The following is a 27500-nucleotide window of genomic DNA, read 5'->3' as shown; positions in this document are numbered from 1 at the left end:
GCAAGGCACACTTGTCTTTGTACTCCTCACCTGGTTGCTGCCACACACATTTGGCACCATCTGAACCAAATAAGTTTATCTCGGTCTCATCGGACCACAGGACATGATTCCAGTAATCCATGTCCTTAGTCTGCTTATCTACAGCAAACTGTATGCGGGCTTTCTTGTGCATCATCTTTAGAAGAGGCTTCCTTCTGGGACAACTCCCATGCAGACCAATTTGATGCAGTGTGCGGCGTACGGTTTGAGCACTGACCGGCTGACCCCCCACCCCTTCACCCTCTGCAGCAATGCTGGCAGCACTCATACGTCTATTTCCCAAAGACAACCTCCGGATATGACGCTGAGCACGTGCACTCAACTTCTTTGGTGGACCATGGCGAGGCCTGTTCTGAGTGGAACCTGTCCTGTAAAACCGCTGTATGGTCTTGCCCACCGTGCTGCAGCTCAATTTCAGGGTCTTGGCAATCTTCTTATAGACTAGGCCATCTTTATGTAGAGCAACAATTCTTTTTTTCAGATCCTCAGAGAGTTCTTTGCCATGAAGTGCCATGTTGAACTACCAGTGACCAGTATGAGAGGGTGTGAGAGCGATAACACCAAATTAACACACCTGCTCCCCATTCACACCTGAGACCTTGTAACACTAACAAGTCACATGACACCGGGGAGGGTCAATGGCTAATTGGGCCCAATTCGGACATTTCCACTTAGGAGTGTACTCACTTTTGTTGCCAGCGGTTTAGACATTAATGGCTGTGTGTTGAGTTATTTTGAGGGGACAGCAAATTGACACTGTTATACAGGCTGTACACTCACTACTTTACATTGTAGCAGAGTGTCATTTCTTCAGTGTTGTCACATGAAAAGATATAATAAAATGTGAGGGGTGTACTCACTTTGGTGAGATACTGTATGTATGTATGTTGGTAGCATACATATGTATACCCTAAGTGACTAAAAACAAAGGAATATTCATTGCAATTGACTGACCAGCATCATTCCGACACTCGCATGCATACCTTATGTACGTCCAAAAGATGTAAAATTAACGTTCGCTAGATGGCGCGTCAGACTCAAAGCATCCCTGTCTGTCAGGTTTCCACGTTGATCACTAAGATGTTTAGTGACTTAATGGATGGGGAAAATTTTATTGCTGAGTTATGCTAGATCTGTGAAAAGTAACACATACCCAATTTATTTAAAATCATTTTCAAAATAGTAGCCCAAAAAAATATGTCTAAGCGACACCATGTTCCTGGTTTGGGGTTCAGGAGTGAGCTTTTGCTGGTGGGGTACTTGAGCTTTCACAGGGGCTAAAAGGTGAACCTTCACCCCAGTCTGTTTTTACTTTGATATTATGGGATAAACAAAAAAAGTACATTTCAAATCAATCAAATGAAATAAATAGCACAATAAAGTGTGCAATGAATGTCTGAATACATTTTGAATACCAGTATAGCTCAGTTCCAGAAAAATAAACCAGTGCAGTCCTCTTTCTTTCTTTCTTTCTTTCTTTCTTTCTTTCTTTCTTTCTTTCTTTCTTTCTTTCTTTCTTTCTTTCTTTGCAGTCTGTCATAGATCTCCCTTCATGTTTCTGTTTCCATGGTGATGATGCTCCATGTGCTTATGTTTTCATTTCTCTCCCTTCATTGTTTTCTTCTGCGATTGTATTCACCCATTCCCTGTTTCTGTGCCTGGTTGCAAAGTCCTATCATGCAAATATGTCTTCAGATCTGAGTCTAGTGTCAGGTTTTCTGTTTCGGATTGTCACCTGCTCTTGATTGATGATTATGATATGAAGCACCTACACCGTGCACCTACAGCTGCATCCTTCTCCATTTACCTGCATGTTACTATTTTCTTTCATTTTTCTGCAGTTCTTTTTGTGACAGGAGCTGTATCTTTGCCTTTTGTCGTTTTCCTGACATTTGTCCGTGTCATGCTGTGTTAAATGTTTGCAGGTGGTGGTGAACGGTGATCAGAACTCTGTAGTCCTCCAGCATCTGAACTCTGTGACTGAGTACCAAGTGGCTGTGTTTGCTGTCTACAGTAACTCTGCCAGTGAAGGTCTGAGAGGCAGCGAAACCACATGTGAGTTCCCTTTCCATCATGCTGTTGTTCTGATAACTGTTCTCTACTGACTCATTTAATAGCCAGCTCTTATAGACAGATCTCTCTTTTCTTCAGCAGGTCTTTATGTAACTGTGCTGCAAAGTGAATGCTGAACTCCCTTTAAACGCACACAGCATGGTCGAATGACTAATAAGACAAACTAAATGACAGGATAGGAAATTAATACACACCCTTTCTAAATTTTTTCATTTAAAGTCAATACTTGTTAGAGGCACCTTTACAGTGACCAGTTTTTGGGGTAACTCTTTACCAGGTTGGCTCTGGATTTTAGTTTAGTAGCCTTTATCTGTCACATATACATTACTGCACAGTGAAATTCCTTCTTTGCATATCCCATATTCTTATTTGCATATAAGGGTTGGGGTCAGTCATGATGTAGTGCTCCTCGAGCTGGGGGATTGGGGACCCTGCTCAAAGGACCAATGGTGGGAGCTCGGCATTGCAGGGGCTTGAACCCTGGTCTTCTGAAAAAACAACCCAGGGCCTTAACAACTTGAAGTACCACTGCTACCATGTTGGAGTTCTCATTCCTATTTATAGAACCCTTTAAGCTGGCATTTGGTTTTCACTGATGGATAGCAGCCTTCAAATCATTTCAAAAATAGTCAATTAGGTTTGGGTGAGCACCCTCTGTAGACATTTTGCAGATTCTTCCTCCCATCTTCTTTTTGGCTTCATTCATCTACCCCTCGATATTAGTAAGTTCCCCAGGTTCTGCAGATGAGCCTGATCTCCACCACCATGCTTCACATTTGGGATGCAGTTGTTAAGGTAAAGGGTGGTGTTGGCATCCATGACAAAAATTTCTGCTTCAGCCACTTTCTTGCAGAATTCTTCTGATGTTGAATTCACCAGTTCTTCTCACCACCCTTCCATCCAGGCAAGATGTGTTCACATGTCTTTGCTATCATTGTGACACATACATTTTCCTTTTTAAGCCAAGAAAATCCTGTTCTTATTCTTTTAAAGATGCCTTTTGGTTCCTGGTGGCCTTTCTGTCTGAGTCTTCTTCACTGATCTTCTAGTCATGTCGAAGGCCCAGATTTTGGGAGACTATATGCGGTGCTATACACCTTCCACTTCTAATTGATGGACTTAACAGCACTCTCGGGGATCGTTAAAGCCTTGGAAACTTTTTTATATCCCTTAACTTGTATGTACCTCTGCACAAATTTGTTTTGGGAGGTCTTATGCACCTATTCCAGCAGAGTGCATTCCAGGTCCCCAAGATCACAGACAACGCTTAGGAGAACTCGGATTCAAATCTAGACTCTGCAGAATAATTTCTCCGGAACATTTCCTTATTTTTCCAGAAGCGACTTCACAGTATGAAAGCAGCACGTCCCCTTCAGCTTGATCAGAAGCAGGCTGCACCAGTGAGATAACACGTGAGGCACTGAGTCACCTACTTGTTAATCACTCAGAGGAGCTTCAATTAGACCTACTCTCCAATTTATTTCTCCAAATCACTTGTTTCCTGTTTGTGTGTGTGTGTGTGTGTTGGTGGTATTTGGTGTGATGCCATGCATGGATATCAAAGCTGTCTTGTGTTGTGGAGTTCAGACCTGACCTCATCCAGCATCCCAGCACAGACAGTGGGAATGCAACTGGGACGCAAATACATTAGCAAGATTGATATTCCTATTCCCCGTTTTCTTAGCATGCACACACCCAAACACACACATCAGGTAGACGGCAGAGAATCTAACCTTGTGTGAAAGTTAATGGTTCTAGAGAGAAATGATGTGTGTGTGTGTGTGTGTGTGCATTTGGGATTGTGCAATTCCTCAGAAAAGACTGATAGACTACTAGATGAGCTAAAAACAACATTCTGTAACCATGCAGCTGAGCTCAGAGTCTCTGAGTTTCAAAGCAGACAGAAGCCTTGTGTGATATATCTTTTATCATTTCATGCTTGGATGGATAGATGGGTCAGGTTATTTATATTTATTAGAAACGTTTCTTAAGCTGCAAGAATGGTCAGGATTTCCAAAAAAATGCAGTACGCATTACACCACATAAAAGTCAAGAACAGTTTGTACAGATTCAATATAGATTATTAGCACCAGATAAAAAAATAAATAAAAAATATTCAAATTTACTGAAGCCTGTTTGTTTGTTATTTCCTCTCAGTATCTCCTGGAGGATATTTATAATTCGTCTTCAGGATCCCGAGACAATAAAAATGTGGGGCGACTGAACAGATAAAAGTTGCCCTGTAGACTTACACTCAAAATAAGATATACAACTTTTTTTGCTTTCTTTTACCACTGAATTATCATGTAGTGGCACATAAGTGTTATTTGACTTGACTTTTTTCTTTTGTAATTCATGCACAAGTACAGGAGCAACATATCTAAAAATGGTGCAATCAGTAACCATTGTTGTCGCATTAGATTTCAGTGTTTTTTTAGCAGCATCAGTCACATGAAATGAAGATGGCAAGGACTTGTATTTTCTTGGGTGTAACACACCAGTGAGCAAACCCCATTATAATAAGCATTAGATAATAACACATGCTCTCTGCAGTACCTTTATCTCTATGATTTGATGTTGACATTGATGTTTTTCTATGTGACTCTTCCTGTTAAATAACCTCACAAAAAAGTAACATTTATGACCAGAAAGCTGATGTTCCTCTAAAATTCATTAAACATTTATTACCTGTAAGATTGAAGCTCGTGCAGCAGTAATAACCGTCAGATTTGAACATAATGCCGTGCAACTATTATCATTATTATGATACTTTCATAACTGTCTTTGTGAGTTGAAAACTGAAACCAAATAGTTTGTTAAATATAGGGGTGAAGTGAAGAAGTGCAAAACAATATGTGAGAAATGAACTGCTGTAGCAAGTGAAAAAGTAATTAAATCTGACACGGACAGCTTGAACCAGGTGTTTTCACACGTTAAATGAAACAAGTGCACTATGTATTCCTTAACAGCTTAAACAGCTGTTTTCAAATATTCTAGTGTTGGAAAATGGGATAAAAAAGTTTGCTTTAGAAGTCACAAGATGGTTTAAGAAGTGTTTGTTCTATTTTATATAGAAATATTGGTGTTGCTGTTAGAGGGACAAGCGTTTATTTATTTATTTACTTACCTATTTATTTATTTATTTACTTACTTACTTACTTATATATTTATGTATTTAATTATTTATTTATTTACTTGCTTACTTACTTACTTACTTACTTACTTATTTATTTATTTATTTATTTATTTATTTATTTATTTATTTATTTACAGACTTACTTATTTATTTATTTATTTACCGACTTACTTATTTATTTTTCTTTCTTTCTTTCTTTCTTTCTTTCTTTCTTCTTCTACTCTGACATGGGAGTCTAGAACACCGTTTGCTTTTTATGAAATTTGGCGAAACCCTAGAGCCACACAATGATAAGAAATCATCAAGCAAACTAGTGGCATGAAAGGAAGGAAATTTGTACACATATTTGCAATAATGACTTTGCAATGCAACATCATAGAAATGTTCCCAATTTTGTGTGTTTGTTTTGGTTCAAGTCTTGTCTCCGCCCCCTATTTTGTAACTGTTTGTTGCTTTCATACATCATGATTGATCTCACCCATTCTCAGTTTGCTTCCTTATTTACGTGTCTATTTAAACCCTCGCGTGTCTTGTAGAGCCAGACGATACCAAGCTTTTGTTCTTTGTTCTGCTTCCTCAGTCTTGACCATAGTTACTGTTTCTCCTTTTCTTGTGTTTTTGCCACTGCTTGCTCTTGGTCTTGCTCTTGTGCTAAGGATTCAGGTCATTTATTTATTTGTTTAGTTTTGTTTTTGTCCTTTTTTTTCATTCATATATTCATCCTTGTTAGATGAGACAAATATTTGGCAGAATACATGAGCCAAAAAAGGAATTTTGCTTCCCAGTCCCTTAACTGTTTTTCTATGGTTGCTATGGCAACCTGAATAACTGCTCGGGAGTACGAGGGTGAACAGCATCGACTGAGGTGGAAAAATTCCAACTTGATTCTCAAGTGTTCTATCATTTACTTATAATGACTAACTGTTTAAAATGCACTACTGTGGTAGTCCTGGCCTGCAATGATTTGGCAGACGGTCTCATGCAAAGCCGCTTCAGGATCGCTACAGGATACGATCTGAACAATTTCATTCTCTCCCTTTTTCTCTCCGTCCTGTTGAAGCTCAGTAAAAAGAAACCATGTTGTTATTGTGTGTGTTGTGTGTGTGTGTGTTTCCTAGTGGCCCTGCCCATGGTGAATAACCTGTATCTGTATGACATCACGCACAATAGCATGCGAGTGCGATGGGTCCCTGCAGAAGGGGCTTCTGGGTACATGATCCTGTATGCCCCACTGAGTGATCAAGGCTCATCAGATGAGAAGGAGGTGAGATTATCTATCATTAATCTATCACTAAAATCACCTGAAATTTTATTGACACGTTGAATATATATATATATATATATATATATTTAACCCCATAATTCTAAAAAAAAAACAAATAAAAACAGGAAACAAATAACAGCACAGCATAGTCCAATAACACAGTCAATGATAAAATAAAAAATCTTGATCTCCAAACCCTTTGGAAGACAGCAGTGACATGGTTTGTTGTTCCAGGCCATAGATAGGCATAGTTAATGATGCTGTTTACTGAGTTGTAATTAGAGGTTAAGGCCCTGGCCTACAAATCAGAGGGATGTGACTTTAAATCCTGGAACTAACAAGCTGTCACTGTTGGGTCACTTTGGACATAAGTGTCCAACAAATTCATTAAATATAGTATGACTTTCTAAAATATTGAAGAATTCTTTATTCACAAAATGTATTATGTGTTTATATGTGTGTGTGTGTGTGTGTGTGTGTGTGTGTGTGTGTGTGTGTGTGTGTGTGAGAGTAGGTTAAAGTAGCAGATAGTGTAACAGAGATCGAGCTGGACGGTCTGACCCCTGCAACCGAGTACACAGTCACAGTCTATGCCATGTACGGAGATGAAGCCAGCGATCCCCAGACGGGCCAGGAGACCACACGTAAGTGTGTGAGTGTATGAGAGTGTGTGAGTTATTAAGTGCTTCATGCAATATGTATATTTAGAAATGCTTACAATGTTCTGATTTGTATCTGATCAAACAAGTGAGCTAGACACAAGTATCCAATTTGCTCCTCGAGGAGAAGGCTGCTTTGCTTGCAGAGGAGACTATGTGTGTTTTCTATTCTGTCTGGACCATCATTAGTGCTTGAAATGGAAAAAGAGCTGATATGCTGCTCCCACTGTAACTACAACACTGAGATATTGTCAATGCAAGCTAACAAGCTTACATTCTTCTTCTTCTTCTTCTTGCATGCTTTGGTTTGGTATTTACTCCAGCGTTTGCAGCAGATAACAAAATAAACAATTCTTTAACTTTAGTTACACTGCAATTTTGAAATAATATTTCTCCATTTGAACATATTATTAAACTCGTCATATTCACTCCCTGTTTTTATTTTCCTTACTGGACCTGTCATCCATGTTGTTGTTCATTCATTTATTTATTTTTGCTCGTGGCCTACTGGCTGTGATTCTTTTCTTACTTTTCTGAAAAGTTACATTTTTTCCTAGCTTTTGTGAAAAAATGCTGGCAGTAGTTCCTGTTAAAATGAACCATATTCCCACATTCAGTCATGTTCCATAGAATTGCATGTACGATGTGCTCTCGCAGCCGAGGAAAAGAAAACCTAGTGCACAAGAAGCCTAACACTTCACATTTCAGCTCCTTATAAATGCTGACTAGCTAAACAATTTTGTTGCTCTTGCAGCTAGCTAGATATTTGGTGTGATCGGATACGAAAAGCGTAATTCAGTGAGGTATGTGGTATGTGTGGAACTGCTTGGTTCTGTGTCTCTATCTCTTGCTTTCTCTCAAATGAGCTTTATGGGCAGATTTTTACAATGTATTACCAAAACATTTATAAGGGCAAGGAATAAAATCTGAACAAATGACAAGTGAAGAAAACATGCATATGAACACATCAATGTTTGTTCTCTCTCTCTCTCTCTCTCTCCCTCTCTTTCTCCAGTTTCCCTCAGACCAGCCCGAGACCTTCGTATCACTGACGTGACTCACAGTGCTGCTAAGCTCAGCTGGGAAGCCGCGTCTCGTAAAGTGAAAGGCTACCGCATCATGTACGTGAGGACGGACGGAGATCAGACCAATGAGGTGAAGATTCACCCCGATGGATGATGATAACATTCCTACTTTTTTTTTTCTGTTGCTGGAAATCTTCATTATACTAAATAGGCTGAGATTATAAATTCTGCTTAAATCTAAGCTGTTTTAATAAACTAGAAAATGCATTTCAAATACACACCGATCAGACATAACGTTCTGACCACTGACAGGTGAAGTCAATATCAATGATGATCTCCTCATCATGGCACCTGTTAGTGGGCGGGATATATTAGGTGGCAAGTAAACATTTTGTCCTCAAAGTTGATGTGTTAGAAGCAGGAAAAATGGACAAGCGTAAGAATTTGAGCGAGTTTGATGAAGGGCCAAATTGTGATGGCTAGACCACTGGATCAGAGCATCTCCAAAACTGCAGCTCTTGTGGGGTGTTCCAGGTCTGCAGTGGTCAGTATCTATCAAAAGTGGTCCAAGGAAGGAACAGTGGTGAACCGGTGACAGGGTCATGAGCGGTCAAGGCTCATTGATGGACGTGGGGAGCGAAGGCTGGCCCGTGTGATCCGATCCAACAGACGAGCTACTGTTGCTCAAATTGCTGAAGAAGTTAATGCTGGTTCTGATAGAAAAGAGTCAGAATACACAGTGCAGGACGGGTCAGGGCTGTTTTGGCAGCAACACAATATTAGGCAGGTGGTCATAATGTTATGCCTGATCAGTGTATTTCTGTGACACAAATGCTCAGGTTATTTTCACCCGGATAATAACAAGGTGATATAAAAGTGTTAAAAATGTCTGGTGTTCGTAAAATTGATACAAGCTTGTAATGTTAAGAGGTTAGTCTTGTTTTTTTCAACCCTTCCTATTAGTGTTTAAATTGCTGTATGGTTTTAAGGGTCAGTAATGAACAGGACAACAGGATTCATAAAAACAACAACAAAAAAGGAAAAATACACTTTTTCATGTAGTTTTTTTTCACTGTGGTATGTGTGTCGTATTTAATTGAATTAATCGTTTGATTTCTCTTGCTAGGTTGAAGTGGGTCGAGTGACCACTAAGTTGCTAAGTGACCTCAAATCTTTGACAGAGTACACGGTGGCCATCTACGCCATCTACGATGAGGGACACGCCGATCCCCTGACCGAGAGCTTTACAACTAGTGAGAATGAGCACAAGAGCTTTTTATCCCAGTTTGAAATCACTTTTATGCACCATCAACAGCTGCGGTTCTTGCGGTGTTGTGTGTGTGTGTCTGGTGTGTAGGGAGCGCTCCTGTCCCTGTGAGCGTGAGGAGCAGTGAGGTGACCACAGATAGTTTCAGAGTGAGCTGGCAGCATGCAACCTCTGACATTTCCCTCTACAGGCTCATCTGGAAGCCAGCCAGCGGAGGAGAGACCAGAGAGGTAGTGTGGCCACACACACAGACCTGCTAGCACAGAAACCATGCACTTGTACACACACTCATGAGGATTTATCTCTCTGTTTAGTAGATAATTTGCTTCTTATAAGATTTTAACTCATGACTGGTTTGTATATATGAGTGTAGGAATAAATCTGTCTCAAATGCTGTACTTTAAAATACAGATGGTAAAATAAAGAAGATTCATATTACACAGCTCATATACATCTAATTTACACAAATGTGGGGATGTAGTAGCTTAGTGATGAAGGTGTTGGACTACTGATTGGAATATTGTGAGTTTGAATCAGTTGCTCAGTTGTATAAAATCAGGTAAAGTGTAAGTTGCTCTAGATAAGGGCCTCTGCCAAATGGCATAAATTGAAATGTACATGTACACAAAGCATACCCTAATTTATGTAAGTCATACAAGATTAAAAAAGAACATAAATCGAGGGGAATGGAAAGTTCTTATTTTCTGATCTTACTCAGAGATGCTTGTGTTTTCTGTTTAAGTGTTAAATATTCTGACCTGCAGGTAATTAGGTGATAGCTTTTTGCTATTTTTAGACCTTGGACGTTTCTAACATTGGCTGAATACATTGAAAAGAATATGTTGAAAGGCTAACAGAACATGACCTGAATCCTTAATTTAAATATCCAGTACACTGAAAGAAGTGAATTAAGTCCAGGCCAAACCCAAGTGTGAGGTCAATCTAAGCAGTCCAAGCACTGATTCTCCTGTTTCTTAGATATATGCGGACTCATGAGTTGATAAAGAGCTACATCTATACAATCATCTACAAACCAATCATAAACAACCATCATCCACACTGTAGTACAAGGTGCTAACCACACACACTTAGAGTTATGCTACACTATTTACGATGCTTGTTAAAATTATCGATTATATTGATATTTATTTTCATTTTCAGGTTTTAAAATATGACCCAAATTAATTCATTCTTACAGCTAACTAGATATTTGGTGTGGTCATATATGTAAAGCGTAATTCTATCTATCTATCTATCTATCTATCTATCTATCTATCTATCTATCTATCTATCTATCTATCTATCTATGTAGATGGTGATTGGTGGTAATCTGAACTCCTATGTGATTACGGGTCTGAGACCCCTTACTGAGTATGAGCTCACTCTTACGGCCATCTACAAAAACGAGGCTGAGAGTGATACAGTGCTCCTCAGGGAAGCTACAGGTAATCTAACACCAAACCCAACACTAAAATCATCTAAAATCAGACTAACTAATTCCAAACACTAATGTAGTCTAACACTACATATAAACTAAAACCAATAATTAACAACCAAATTATTGTGACAAAAAAACTTGGCTTGTTTTTTTCTGTAATTTTTATCCTTTCAAATATTTATTTCAATAATCCTTTTACTCCCTTTTTTAGTTGCTAGAACAACAACAACAGCGACTACAACCACAACTACAGCAGGTACGGAGAATAGCTTTGGTGGGTTTTTTTTTTTCTTTTCTAAAAACACACAGTTTTTTATGATTTTTGTGTTTGATGTGTGCAAACGTGTAGTGGTTAAGGTGGGTGTGCGAGGTCTGCAGCTGAGCGATTTTACTACATTCAGCATGTTAGCATCGTGGGAACTGCTTGGCTCAAACGTGCATCAGTACAGAATATCCTACGTTTCAACACGCGGAGACAGAGCCGAACAAGTGGTGAGTACAGATTTTATTCTCACTGACACTGTACTTAGACGCTACAGCCATCTCTCACAATGACACACTGTACTGATACTGTACACTACAGCCGTCTCTCACAATGACACACTGTACTGATACTGTACACTACAGCCGTCACTCAAAATGACACACTGTACTGATACTGTACACTACAGCCGTCACTCACACTAAAACACAATACTGATACACTACAGCCATCACTCACACTAAAACACAATACTGATACACTACAGCCATCACTCACACTAAAACACAATACTGATACACTACAGCCATCACTCAAAATGACACACTGTACTGATACTGTACACTACAGCCGTCACTCACACTAAAACACAATACTGATACACTACAGCCATCACTCACACTAAAACACAATACTGATACACTACAGCCATCACTCACACTAAAACACAATACTGATACACTACAGCCATCACTCACACTAAAACACAATACTGATACACTACAGCCGTCTCTCACAATGACACACTGTACTGATACTGTACACTACAGCCGTCACTCAAAATGACACACTGTACTGATACTGTACACTACAGCCGTCACTCACACTAAAACACAATACTGATACACTACAGCCATCACTCACACTAAAACACAATACTGATACACTACAGCCATCACTCACACTAAAACACAATACTGATACACTACAGCCATCACTCACATAGAAACACAATACTGATACACTACAGCCATCACTCACACTAAAACACAATACTGATACACTACAGCCATCACTCACACTAAAACACAATACTGATACACTACAGCCATCACTCACACTAAAACACAATACTGATACACTACAGCCATCACTCACACTAAAACACAATACTGATACACTACAGCCATCACTCACACTAAAACACAATACTGATACACTACAGCCATCACTCACATAGAAACACAATACTGATACACTACAGCCATCATTCACAATGACACACTGCACTGATACACTACAGCCATCACTCACACTAAAACACAATACTGATACACTACAGCCATCACTCACAATGACACACTGTACTGATACACTACAGCCATCACTCACAATGACACACTGCACTGATACACTACAGCCATCACTCACACTAAAACACAATACTGATACACTACAGCCATCACTCACAATGACACACTGCACTGATACACTACAACCATCACTCACAATGACACACTGCACTGATACACTACAGCCATCACTCACAATGACACACTGTAGTGATACACTACAACCATCACTCACACTAAAACACAATACTGATACACTACAGCCATCACTCACATAGAAACACAATACTGATACACTACAGCCATCACTCACACTAAAACACAATACTGATACACTACAGCCATCACTCACAATGACACACTGCACTGATACACTACAACCATCACTCACATAGAAACACAATACTGATACACTACAGCCATCACTCACATAGAAACACAATACTGATACACTACAGCCATCACTCACAATGACACACTGCACTGATACACTACAACCATCACTCACATAGAAACACAATACTGATACACTACAGCCATCATTCACAATGACACACTGTACTGATACACTACAGCCATCATTCACAATGACACACTGCACTGATACACTACAACCATCACTCACACTAAAACACAATACTGATACACTACAGCCATCACTCACACTAAAACACAATACTGATACACTACAGCCATCATTCACAATGACACACTGTACTGATACACTACAACCATCACTCACATAGAAACACAATACTGATACACTACAGCCATCACTCACACTAAAACACAATACTGATACACTACAACCATCACTCACATAGAAACACAATACTGATACACTACAGCCATCACTCACAATGACACACTGCACTGATACACTACAACCATCACTCACATAGAAACACAATACTGATACACTACAGCCATCACTCACACTAAAACACAATACTGATACACTACAGCCATCATTCACAATGACACACTGTACTGATACACTACAACCATCACTCACATAGAAACACAATACTGATACACTACAGCCATCACTCACACTAAAACACAATACTGATACACTACAACCATCACTCACATAGAAACACAATACTGATACACTACAGCCATCACTCACACTAAAACACAATACTGATACACTACAGCCATCATTCACAATGACACACTGTACTGATACACTACAGCCATCATTCACAATGACACACTGTACTGATACACTACAGCCATCACTCACACTAAAACACAATACTGATACACTACAGCCATCACTCACAATGACACACTGTACTGATACACTACAGCCATCACTCACACTAAAACACAATACTGATACACTACAGCCATCACTCACACTAAAACACAATACTGATACACTACAGCCATCACTCACACTAAAACACAATACTGATACACTACAGCCATCACTCACAATGACACACTGTACTGATACACTACAACCATCACTCACACTAAAACACAATACTGATACACTACAGCCATCACTCACAATGACACACTGCACTGATACACTACAGCCATCACTCACACTAAAACACAATACTGATACACTACAGCCATCACTCACATAGAAACACAATACTGATACACTACAGCCATCACTCACACTAAAACACAATACTGATACACTACAGCCATCACTCACATAGAAACACAATACTGATACACTACAACCATCACTCACATAGAAACACAATACTGATACACTACAGCCATCACTCACATAGAAACACAATACTGATACACTACAGCCGTCACTCACACTAAAACACAATACTGATACACTACAACCATCACTCACAATGACACACTGTACTGATACACTACAACCATCACTCACACTAAAACACAATACTGATACACTACAGCCATCACTCACATAGAAACACAATACTGATACACTACAGCCATCACTCACATAGAAACACAATACTGATACACTACAACCATCACTCACAACAACACACTGCACTGATACACTACAGCCATCACTCACATAGAAACACAATACTGATACACTAAAACACAACACACTACAGACGTCTCCATATAAATGGGGTTGTTTGAGCATGCCATCTTGCCAACTTCTTTTGAATTGTTTATTATGACTTTGTTTGATGTTTGTCCGGAGGCTTTTTGGATGCTGAAACCCTCATGTGATTTGCTCCTATAAACTCCTACTCAGTTACATGTAAGCATTCAGTGGTATCCAGCGCTCATTTTATTTGTGCCTGTATTTACATTTAGCATCCGTCTCAAAGCATCGCTCTGTATTCACACTGGCTGGCAGTGGTTCAGCACCATAAATAGAGTGGACAGTTCCTCAGTTCCTCAGCATATAAAGATGCTTTGGGTCAGCTTGATGTTTAAGAGCTTGATGTTAAAGTTTGATGTTTAAGAGCTTCCCAGAACTCTGTTAAATTACATTCTCCAAAATACTTCATACAGAACGCATGCTCTATAAAATTTCATTTGGATTGCATTGTGTGTGTGTGTGTGTGTGTGTTAGGTTTGAGCAACCGAGGCATATCTCTCATTTCTGACTTTATATTTCTAGCTTTTATAGACAGTGTGTTAGGATAAATTGGGCTAAAGAGAGAGAGAGAGAGAGAGAGAGAGAGAGATTGAGCATATATTTTCTCTCATTTATAACAGAAGCACATCCTTTCAGTAAAAAAAAAATTGTTAAATTGCAAAAATGTTCACCACAGTGGCGTTTCCAAGTTTGATATCAAATATAAACTGGTTTTTATTCTGCTGTCTCAAAAGAATTTGCCAGGAACATTAGCATATCCTTAGTTTATATGATGAAACCTGATGTTTTTGTGGTCTTTGCACAGCAGACTTGAAATGTTTCTCTGTTATTGTATTGTTTTATTATTCCATAATAACCTCCCTTTTAAGCCTTACTCAGTAAATTACTACAATACCATCACATCAGCCCTATGAAACACACAAGAAGTTAAATAATAAAAACAAGTAATGAGTACACAGGGCATTTCAGCGTAGTTCTATTATCATTTGTTGTCATACCTAGAATTTCAACATATTTTTTCACATGTATGGCCAAACGTTTCAAGAATAAAAGCATACTTGGGTTGTTGTTTTTTTTTTCTGAAGTTCTTGCACAGCGTTCTTTCTGAGGCTGTAGATTTATGAGGCTGATGTTTAGGCACATTTTATTGCCTAGTAAAAAAAGAAAACATCCAGAATCTGCAACACTGCTGGCGTCCGTTATAAAGAGGGGGAAAAAAAAAGGTTTGGCAACACCTGTGTGTCTTTGTGTGTTTCTGAAAAACACTGGTAGATTATAGTTAGGTTTATAGCTCCTCGTAAGGTTTAATATACTTCAAAATGTTTCAATTGAATACGTTCTGTCCAGATGTTTTCATGTTTTGTGATATGTATACTTTTCGGTGACAAAATGAAAAAGAATTTTCTGTGAAGTTCAACTATATATGTAAACCTGGATAGAATTAGGTTTCCTTTTGGCTGATCATAATGAAGATGTGTGATGGTCAGGTGTGTGGTGTGTAAATCTGGTTTGTGTTGATGTTTCTGGACGAAGTTTGAACCTCTATGTTTTGTTGCTCTGTTATCTGTAATCTATCAGATAGTTGTGTATTGTGTAGCCATATAGTATACTTGTATATTCTTGTATATTATAAGTCCATCCAACATGTCTGTCTATTCTTGCACATATGACTACCTCAGTATTTTTAGTATATATCTTTAGTATTTCTGTACTATTGTGAAGTATTTTTGTACTTTTCTGTCCTATTTTTAGCATTTTTATACTATCTTTGTACTATTTTTAGAATTTTTGTAGTATTTTTGTTCTATGCTTTTCTACTATTTTACTGTATAGATTTTTTTTTTTACCATATTTTACATCCTCACTGCACTCTGCCCTTTTTGTTTATTATACTCATTATCGGTTCTTTTAAATAATTTATTTGTATATACTTGTATATTTGTCTATCAGTCTATCTAGCATATTTGTCTGTTCTTGTACATACAACTACCCTAGTATTTTGGTACTGTCTTTTTCTTATTTTTAGTATTTTTGTACTGTCTTTTTCATATTTTTAGTATTTTTGTACTTTTTTGTCCTATTTTTAGTATTTTTGTACTGTCTTTTTCCTATCTTTAGTATTTTTGTACTGTCTTTTTCTTATTTTTTTAGTATTTTTGTACTTTTTTGTCCTATTTTCAGTATTTTTGTACTAAATATATATATATATATATATATATATATATATATATATATATATAGAATAACATTAAGTTGTCATAGCAGCAAGGTACAATTAAAATACAGTGGGGATATATATATATATATATATATATATATATATATATATATATATATATATATATATATATATATATATATATATCCATACCCACTATATTTTAATTGTACCTTGCTGCTATGACAACTTAATGTTATTCTATTCTATTGCCATTAAGCCCCCTGTGTTACAGTGCTCATACATTATGGTCTATAAATACAACACATATCTCTGGGAGTTTATCACCTGGAACTGTAGCATTTAAGGGAAATATGTATTATATTCCATAACACTCTTTCAACTAGACCTCAAAATGTGACTAAATTATGATATTTATTCTAAGCCTGTTTTCTAAATTGTAGATATTCCACATGCTGTGGCTTGCAGCCTGTACAGTCGTTTATGATCACTAGGATCTCTGTAGGGCAATTCCAGTGTTATGGATGTGACTGTCTGTACAAGCTTAGCATCAAGGAGCACTTGTGTATATCTCACGTGACTCTGCAGGGTTCAATTTATAAGCTGTCCCAAAAGTCTTTATACATAAAGGACTTGTGAGCTTTTAAAATGTAACAAAAAGCATCATCTATATGTTTCTTTCTAATCACTCACGGAGTCATTTCTCACAACTTCGGCTCCCAGGTTGTCATCAGTATCATGTGTGATGTGGTCACCATGTTTGCTGTTAAGCTTTGAGACAGCTTCCCGGTCATCCAGCCATGAGAATGATTTCTGTACGTTCTTCTTTAGTTAAAGGCATTCTTAAAGGCTATTTGGAAAATACATAGAAAAAAAAATTGCTAAAAAGAGTATGGAGACTTTTTGGATGTCTGTAAAGTCAGGCAAAATATGTATTTCAGAAGGATTAAAACACAATGCTGTTACACGAAAATAATCAACAAAATGGTGGTGTGACAGGGTGGTGGTAATAATTATTAATAATTGTTACAGCACATCTGTAGTGTTTTATGTCTTTTACACCACACATATTTACCAGTCATTACATCTTTTTCAATAACAGGTTGTACGTTCTATTAGTGGGGGTTATGGTGGCTTAATGATTAGCATGCTTGCCTCACATCTCCAGGGGTGGGGGTTGATTCCCGCCTCCGTCTGTGTGTGTGTGTGTGTAGGTGTGGAGTTGTCATGTTCTCCCTGTGCCTTGGGGGTTTCCCTCAGGCACTCTGGTTTCCTCCCAAAGTACAAAGACATGACATGCGTTGTAGGCTGGTTGGCATCTCTGTGTCTCTGTAGCAACTCTGTGTGTGTGTGTGTGTGTGTGTGTGTGATTGTGCCCTGCAATGCAATAGACTGGCAACCTGTCCAGAATGTACCCAGCCTCATGCCCTGAGTCTCCTGGGATAGGCTCCAGGTTCCCTGTGACACAGTAGGATACATGGACTTTCTATTAGTTTATAGCTATATAAACAGCTATTAAAATAAATAGCTATGAAAACTGTGTGATCAGTAGGAAGGTGACCGTGAGCCCATGAGTGCAGGTGTGCTGTGGGTCGGAGAGTCCAGTGCGGCCATGTTTGTAAACCGTGGTATGTTCTGGGAGTTGGAGTTTGCAGACCTGACAGCTATCAGTTTAAACAGCTGTTAAGAGTTGTTCCCTACCTCCCTTTCTTCTCACTCATAAAATTAATAAGACACAAAGTTCAGAAAGTACAAAGCTTTTTGTCCTACTGACTGTTACAAAGTGCTGACACTGGTGACTCCGTCCGTGAATGTTAAATAAATAAATAAATAAATAAATAAATAAATAAATAAATAAATATTCTGTCAAAAAAGCTTCACCATATCAACAAATATGTCTTTTTATTCACTAAATACCTATATTTAAATGTTTACTGTATAGTGTAGTCAAGTGTTCCCTCGTTCCCAAACATCACTGACAAAAATATGAATGCAACATCTGGATTTTAGTGCATTTAGACCTGCGTTTTTATGATTCTGATTTTCCGACTGTTCTGAGACTTGAAGCTCACAAAACAGCCTGTGCTGTAAACACACTCAAAATGAAAAATGGAAAATAATGATAAAACTAAGTGCACTACTTCCTGTTCTGTAGATTATGGTTCCTGCCAATCAGAACTCGGTGGTGTTGCAGCCGCTGCTGTCAGACACGGAATACAGAGTGAGTGTGACAGCGGTTTATGCAGACGGAGACGGACCCGCCAGTACACGCTCCTCTCGCACACGTACGTGTCTAATCACTTTGGGATTACGGAATATTACTGAGAGCATTCCTTCTCAATTATTTGTGCTCTCTCTCTCTCTCTCTCTCTCTCTCTCTCTTTTTCTTTCCTCTTTTTTTCTTTCTCATTCCATCATTCTCTCACATCATCTCTCGCTTTTTCTCCTCTCTCTCTCTCTCTCTCTCTCTAATGTTCTTTCACCCATGTCTTTCTCCCCCCTTTTTCTCTCCCGCCTCTCTCCCTGTTCTCCTCCTTTTCTATATTATTCTCTCTTCCTCTGTCTTTCTTGGTCTCTCACAATCTTTCTCTGTCTTTCTCTCTCTCTCTCTCTCTCTCTCTCATTCTCTTTATCCTTTCCTCTTTTTTCTTTCCTTCTCTCTCTCTCTCTCTCTCTCTCTCTCATTCTCCTTTCCTCTTTTTTTCTTTCTCATTCCATCATTCTCTAACTCTCTCTTTCTCTCCTCTCTCTCTCTCTCTCTCTCTCTCTCTCTCTCTCTCTCTATGTTCTTTCACCCACGTCTTTCTCCCTCCTTTTTCTCTCCCACTCTCTCCCTGTTCTCCTTCTTTCTTGGTCTCTCACACTCTGTCTCTTCCTGTCTCTGTCTCTCTCTCTCTCTCTCTCTTCCCCTCAGTGCCTCTCATTGCTCCTAAGAACCTGAAGGTGTCAGAGGAATGGTACAATCGCTTCCGCATCACCTGGGACACCCCCCCCTCTCCCACCATGGGATACAGGGTAATCTACCAGCCCATCTCAGGTAAACACACCTAGCAATGAGAAATACAGGCCATAATGTACGTATGGATGATTAGCATTACCGTTGACCGGATTTTCCGTTTGCCAGATTGATGCTACTGAACACTGTTTCCTCCTGCATCAGTAGTGAAATTCTTGCTGACTCATTCACTGTTTTGCTGAATGACTTTGATTTTAAAGACTTCCTCCATCATCTGTACAGAGTGTGTAAGCGATCTTCTCTGTTTTAGTGACGATCAGGAGTGTCATGGATAATCTAACAGCTGGTATAAGATCACAAACTGAACTGATTAGGTTCATTGTGGGAGAAAATCACACCACAATGATTTAGATATCTTTAACTGTTTCATTTTCCCAGCATGTTTGTTTAACTTTTCTTTTTATACAGTATTATCTTTGCAGCAAGAAAGTCCAGGCAAGATTTAAAATGAAATAAATGATTTACATTTTCAGTTTCTTTTGTGAAAAAAATATATAATATATATGTAACAACTGGCGTGCTGAAGCATGTTATAGACTGAAAAACGTTATGGCTGTTTGCCAGAATTGAGTTGCTGTGATAACTGATGGAAAAAAATAACCTGTCATATACTTCAACATTCACATACTTTCTGTCTCACAGAACAAAAAATAAAACATTCGCATACAACTGAATTGCAATAATTTATCCTGTGAGACTGCAATGCATACTTCACATACTTTGACACAGATATGTTGAAATAAAGTTAACTATTTGAAGAAATCCGTTAAATGGCCAGATGTTGCCTGTGTGTAGACGTTTTCCAGTTAAGTGTGTGTGTGTGTGTGTGTGTGTGTGCAGTTCCAGGCCGTGCTCTGGAGACATTCGTTGGTGACGATGTAAACACCATGTTGATCTTGAACCTGTTGAGTGGGACAGAATATAGTGTGAAGGTCATCGCCACGTACACCACGGGCTCCAGCGACGCTCTCACTGGCAGAGCCAAAACACGTGAGTTATACACACACACACACACACTTTCACACGCACACGTTTACTCTGAGACGTGCCAAGTGGCTACAGCATCATCGGATTGCTGTGGTATCTCTGGGATTCAAACCCTTCTGATGATAAAGCAAGTGCTTTTCTGTTGTGCCAAACAGAGCAAATTGTCTTCTTATTTCCTGCAGTAATAAAATAATCTTTCAATGCATAACTGAGTGTAATGGTGACAAGGATTAAAAGAAAAAAGAAAAAGAAATTAGTCAGTTATTAGTTACCCTCTCCGGTAAATGTCTGATTAGATTGTTGTAGTCTTCATTTCTGTAGTTTGTTGGCCAGAACTGAGATCCTTTAGGAGGAGCTTCTTCCCTCAGGCCATCAGACTGACATGTCCACCTCTCCATCTCATCCTAGTCTCTTTCTCAGGATCCCATAAAGCCTCATTTAACTCATTGAAAGTCTCCACTTGTAACTCACATGCACAGTAATATCTCCCTTTCAGTTTTGTCATTTTTGAACATTCTGTACTGTTACTAGATGTCACATAATTGAGCATCATGCTTCCACATGTAACGTGTAGATGTCTTGCACATAACATTCTGTTACCTCTTTCTCACGGTTGGATGGAAATGCAGGCCGCAAGTGTGGAGGCAGTCATAAAAAAACAATGTGCAACAAAACAGAAATCATCAGAAAATTAGGAAAGATCAAAAGTATTGGAACACACACACACAAAACAATCATGGCTTAGTAACATTAAATATCAAAGAATCAAAGAGTATACCGCATAATGAAGAGGTGAATGCAGGGGGTATATAAAAGTGTGAAAAACCTGGGAACGTGGGAGTGCTGTGAGTTGGAGTCCATGTTTTCGGCTGCGGTAAAACGGAGCCTGTGTCGTTAAGTGACCTGACACTCTTTTTCTTTGGATTATTTTTATTTATACTTTTTTAAACTTGAATTTAGTTTATTTAGATGCACAGACTAAGGAGACTACAGGTGTTCCAGTGGTAGGATCCCGTGCTGTCATTGCCGTGGCCCAGGTTCGACACCCAGGCAGGGCACTAACCCAGCCACTGAAGAGTTAACTCTCATTGCCGGTCCCAAGCCCGGGTTAAATGGGAAGGTTGCGTCAGGAAGGGCATCCGGTACTGAAATGCAGACCAAAAGATCCATTGTAATGACCCCAAACAGGGAGCAGCTATGAACAGTCTAAGGAGGAGTGGCCAGGTTTTCATTTTACTGCAACTTGCATACTTTATGTAACTGTCTACATGACAAATAAAGGTCTTGAATCTTCTTGTTCAATATAACCACACTTATGGAAATAAATAGTGGCTGCTGTGTGTTATATGACGGTAGAGAGATTAAAGTCTAGAATAAAGATAGATATTGCTGTCTGATCCTTACACTCCCTCATTTACACTCTACTCCCAAGAAAGCCAGTTTATTTTTGCACTAGTCAGTTTAATCACAGCTATATTCCAAATTGTGTTCATTATCAAGCCAAAAGCTCCTCTAATATGCATTTTTAATCCCTGCCTGTCTTCTTCTCTCTGCAGTATACCTTGGCGTAACGAATCTGAACACCTACCAGGTACGAGTGAACAGTATGTGTGCTCAGTGGCAAGCTCATTCTCATGCCACCCGGTACCGTGTGACCATCGAGTCCCTGCTCAGTGAGTACAATTGAAACTTTCACACCTTAAACGCTTCCACGCATCACTTCCGCTCGGGGAAATAGTTTATAAACCCTACTAGTTTATGTGTTTGTGTGAAGTTTGTAGGCCTGAGGAGTTTTTCAAAATGAATAGCAGATGAATCTAGATGAATATTGAATACACATCACCAGAGGTACATTACAGTACAAATATTCAGTTTAGATTTGTTTGTATGATGTAATTTCAATAAACATTGTCATAAAGAGGCTTTCCAAAATCCAGATGTAAATTTAGATTTAGAGGAGAAAGTGGTGAGGAACCTTGAGAGGAACCATCTCTTCTTCTGGGTGACATCGGATAGTGGAATTAGAAATCAGTGGTGGCTCAAATGTACCAGGTGCTGGGGTGTTGACCAGAAGGTTGGGGTTCAAGCCCCAGCACCACAAAGCTTCCACTTTGAGCCAGGCTCTCATCCATGGGTGCTCTATTATAGTTGACTCTGCGTCCTAAGCTGGGATACGTGTAGAACATTATTTGACTGTGCTGTAATGTAATGTAAAACACTTTTAAAGTACTTTTGTACGTCACTCTGGATAAGATCGTCTGCCAAATGCCAGAAATGTAAATGTAAATGTAATGTACCCAAGCCGGATCTTCAGGATTTTTGTGGCAAAGGTTTAGGAAATTATGAGAATGGAAGGTACATGATGGCAGGATGCGAGAGAGCGTGGAAGGTACAGGACAGACAGCCGGAGGGCATAACCCGAGACAGGGGGGCAATATCCGGGCAGCTGGTCCCCCTAGGGTCATGAGTGATGGACACAGGGGGTTATGGAGACTGAAGAGAGAGGTTTGACTTAGTTTTTGGGGTGGTGGTAGCTCAAGTGGTTAAGGCTCTGGGTCGTTAATCAGGGTTCCAGCCCCAGCACTGCCATGCTGCCACCATTGGGCCCTTGAGCAAGGCTCTCAACCCACCCTGCTCCAAGGGCACTGCGTCATGGCTGACCCTGCGCTCTGACCCCAACCACCAAGGACGGGATATGCGAAGAAAGAATTTCACTGTGCAGTAATGTGTATGTTACAAATAAAGACAACTTATATATATTATGAATAAAAGCTTCATTCTTCTTAAGTTATTACACTATTCAAGTGTAAAGACAAACAGCACTAAGTGTATTATAAGGTCTTTTGCAGATTGTGAATTAGAGTCCAGGGATGAGCACATGACAGTGTTTGTGATTACAGAAACAGTTCTCAGCAAATATAAATCTACAATATCCAGGTGAGATTATCTACTGAAGCAAGGCTGACACTTGGGAGTTCTTTATGTGTGGAAGTTTAACACAGTTTATCAATTTTTTTTTTTTAAATTATGGTGCATGCTATAAAGCTTTATCAGTCCGATAAATAAGCTGATTTAGCGGAAACATACCGAATTACCGGAAAAAGCCCTCTTTCCTTTGTTAGAACTCCTTGTGGAGTTTTGACTAAGATGCGGATGTAGTTTTAGTCTTTCATATGTCTGAGGGTGGGAGATGGTTGTGGCTTATAATCAGCCATGCTCACACTCTCTCTCATGGTGGGGATGAAGAACTGAGCTCTCAGTAAATCTGCCCTCTGTAAAGAGAGACAAACGCCTGAGGCTCAGCCGGATATGAAAGGCACTCTGATCTTGCACACACACACACACACACACACACACAGTGCACTGCATACTAATCTTATATTGAATGTGGAACTCTTTAAGAACTTCAGAATTTGATTTTAAGTTTGAGTCTAACACCATTATTTTTCCATCTTGATCTAGCTAGGTTGTTTATTTATATAACCGTAATTGACTTTTCGTAATTGACATGTTTTTATATAGTAAAATACGATATATAAGAATTGATTAGATTCAAAGACAGTGTTTGTGTGTGTGTGTGTGTGTGTGTGTATGTGCTGTGCAGCTGTGCTTTACTGATAGCAGTGAGTGAGTGTAAGTCGTGTGAATAATGTCTGCATGCTGAAATTGACAGGAGAACATTTCTGTGCTGCTGAGCTGAATCAGATGAGACTTGTTTGAGAAGGTGTCCTGTGGCTGTATAGTTTTCTTCAGCTCCTGCATTGACTCTCCACAGCATCTTCTAACTCATGGCTTTTGCCACAAAAGATTTTAAAAGCTGTTGAATTGAATCAATGCATTTAATGAGGTAAAATTTTTAAATGCTGGAGTAGAGAGTTCTGACAGTAAAACTTAGAAACGAGTCTTTAGGTCCTGTGTCATTTAGACTGAGGTCACATCCTATGACTGAGACTGATAGGCACTGAGGTCATACCTCCATCACTGAGACTGATAGGCACTGAGGTCATACCTCCATCACTGAGACTGATAGGCACTGAGGTCATACCTCCATCACTGAGACTGATAGGCACTGAGGTCATACCTCCATCACTGAGACTGATAGGCACTGAGGTCACACCTCCATCTCTGAGACTGATAGTCACTGAGGTCATACCTCCATCACTGAGACTGATAGGCACTGAGGTCATACCTCCATCACTGAGACTGATAGGCACTGAGGTCACACCTCCATCTCTGAGACTGATAGCACTGAGGTCACACCTCCATCACTGAGACTGATAGGCACTGAGGTCATACCTCCATCTCTGAGACTGATAGCACTGAGGTCATACCTCCATCACTGAGACTGATAGGCACTGAGGTCATACCTCCATCTCTGAGACTGATAGCACTGAGGTCATACCTCCATCACTGAGACTGATAGGCACTGAGGACACACCTCCATCACTAAGGCTGATAGCACTGAGGTCACACCTCCATCTCTGAGACTGATAGGCACTGAGGTCACACCTCCATCTCTGAGACTGATAACACTGAGGACATACCTCCATCTTTGAGACTGATAACACTGAGGACACACCTCCATCTTTGAGACTGATAACACTGAGGACACACCTCCATCACTGAGACTGATAGCACTGAGGTCACACCTCCATCACTGAGACTGATAGGCACTGAGGTCACACCTCCATCTCTGAGACTGATAGGCACTGAGGTCACACCTCCATCTCTGAGACTGATAACACTGAGGACATACCTCCATCTTTGAGACTGATATGCACTGAAGTCACACCTCCATCACTGAGACTGATAGCACTGAGGTCACACCTCCATCACTGAGACTGATAGGCACTGAGGTCACACCTCCATCACTGAGACTGATAGCACTGAGGTCACACCTCCATCACTAAGACTGATAGGCACTGAAGTCACACCTCCATCACTGAGACTGATAGCACTGAGGTCACACCTCCATCACTGAGACTGATAGGCACTGAGGTCACACCTCCATCACTGAGACTGATAGCACTGAGGTCACACCTCCATCACTAAGACTGATAGGCACTGAAGTCACACCTCCATCTCTGAGACTGATAGGCACTGAGGTCACACCTCCATTATTGAGACTGAAAGGCACTGAAGTCACACCTCCATTATTGAGACTGATAACACTGAGGACACACCTCCATCATTGTGACCGATAGACACTGAGGTCACACCTTCATCAGTGAGACTGACAGGCACTAAGAACACACCTCCATTATTTAGACTGATAACACTGAGGTCACACCTCCTTCATTGAGACTGATAACACTGAGGTCACACCTCCTTCATTGAGACTGATAACACTGAGGTCACACCTCCTTCATTGAGACTGATCAGCACACTTCCCTCACTGAGACTGATAGGCACTTCTAGACAAATGTAGCACCTCCAGTCGTCACAGTATACTTTATGGTGGCTGGAATGAGGACTGGTTGTGGTTATCAATACCATTAAACTGTCCGGACAATGAAAACTTTTTTCAATTACATTAAGTTTGAACAACTTTGTTGTTAAGCAGCTTTATAATAATCCAGGTTTATACTCCTAAAGACCTAGCCAAAGAAACTTTGGCACATGAGCAAGAAGTTCATTAGGGAGAAAGCTTTAGATCAGCTATACTTAAAAGGAAGAGCCCATTTGATATTAATCACATGGTGAATAACAGTGTAACGATACTTAATCATGAAAAGAATAGAGAAAACGTTGTGTTAATAAACAAGAAGTGAACACATAGAGTTTTTATAATAACCACAGAGTCAGACAAGTTTAGGCAAAACGATTCATATAATCCTTGCAGTTTTTAAGACATAACAAATGCAAGTGGCTCTAAGAAGCAGAAGAAAGCCCAGAAGCAGTTTATCAGGATTGTGCATGGATGTTGGGTCGCAGGTCAGAAGGGTGAGGACGTGATGGCTGGGAAGGCGGCAAGTCCATGGCCATATGTTGTGATATCGCCTGTAGCTAAAAATAAAATATAATAATTAGTGTCATGACCATTCTGGCATTTGGTATTTGATATTTTTAGCCAAAGCACACTTTTTATAACCAGACAGCTAGGAATAAACCCTGTCTTTTATAATGTTCTCATTTTCATATTTGATTATTATTATATCAACCTGCTTTAATTGAAAGGGTGCTCAGATTGAGCTTGAAGGTAGTTCTAATTGGTTGATGTGAAGAAAGCAAGGAAAAGGTTAGAAAAGACAAATGAACACACAGGAAAAATGTACGTGATGCTTTTTTCAGCTGAGATGTGAATGATTAAATGCTTTTTGACACCTTAACAGGATCTGAACTATTTTGTGAAACCATTTCAGTTCTGTGACAAGGTAGGAGCAGGTGCATGAGAAGACAAACTGTTTATTAACAATACAAATCAAGTCGTGGTTGAAACTTGCCACATAAGAGCTACATAAATCACTATTATCCCTGCACAGTAGATGTAATAATTCAGAAACTTATAGACAGTACCTTAGATATTGGCCATGAGTGAGAGGCCACACTTCTACACAGTGCACTTAGTGAGAACAATTCATCATCAGAGTGCCTTTTTTTCTGTCTGCATTTACATTTCCTTCTGATTTACAGTTGTTTATTGACGATATTTTATATTACAGATGGCCAGAAGCAGGAAGTGAGCTTGGATGGCTCTGAAAACAAGCATTGCTTTAGTGACCTGAACCCAAACACACAGTACAAAATCACTGTTTATGCTCTGCTACAGGAGGCAGAGGGCCCTGCTGTCACCAC

The 27500-nt window shown here is 39.5% G+C and overlaps 1 protein-coding gene across 4 annotated transcripts in view; it reads left to right on the top strand.

Annotated features, from left to right (window-relative positions):
* Positions 1-27500, top strand: part of LOC131364748 (collagen alpha-1(XIV) chain-like) — an 81323-nt gene that overhangs the window by 27004 nt on the left and 26819 nt on the right. For all 4 annotated transcript variants that reach the window (XM_058408049.1, XM_058408047.1, XM_058408046.1 and 1 more), the window contains 14 exons: positions 1965-2094; positions 6367-6512; positions 7027-7156; positions 8187-8326; positions 9323-9449; positions 9554-9693; positions 10776-10908; positions 11113-11157; positions 11251-11393; positions 18858-18987; positions 19617-19739; positions 20559-20708; positions 22262-22378; positions 27368-27500. The exon at positions 27368-27500 is cut by the window's right edge and continues 14 nt beyond it. In XM_058408049.1, coding sequence (XP_058264032.1) covers positions 1965-2094; positions 6367-6512; positions 7027-7156; positions 8187-8326; positions 9323-9449; positions 9554-9693; positions 10776-10908; positions 11113-11157; positions 11251-11393; positions 18858-18987; positions 19617-19739; positions 20559-20708; positions 22262-22378; positions 27368-27500 — 1787 coding nt within the window. The remainder of the gene's footprint in view (positions 1-1964; positions 2095-6366; positions 6513-7026; positions 7157-8186; positions 8327-9322; positions 9450-9553; positions 9694-10775; positions 10909-11112; positions 11158-11250; positions 11394-18857; positions 18988-19616; positions 19740-20558; positions 20709-22261; positions 22379-27367) is intronic.

The sequence above is a fragment of the Hemibagrus wyckioides genome, linkage group LG14, assembly GCF_019097595.1.
Source record: "Hemibagrus wyckioides isolate EC202008001 linkage group LG14, SWU_Hwy_1.0, whole genome shotgun sequence".
NCBI lineage: Eukaryota > Metazoa > Chordata > Actinopteri > Siluriformes > Bagridae > Hemibagrus > Hemibagrus wyckioides.
This window is presented reverse-complemented; position numbering and strand designations above follow the sequence as displayed.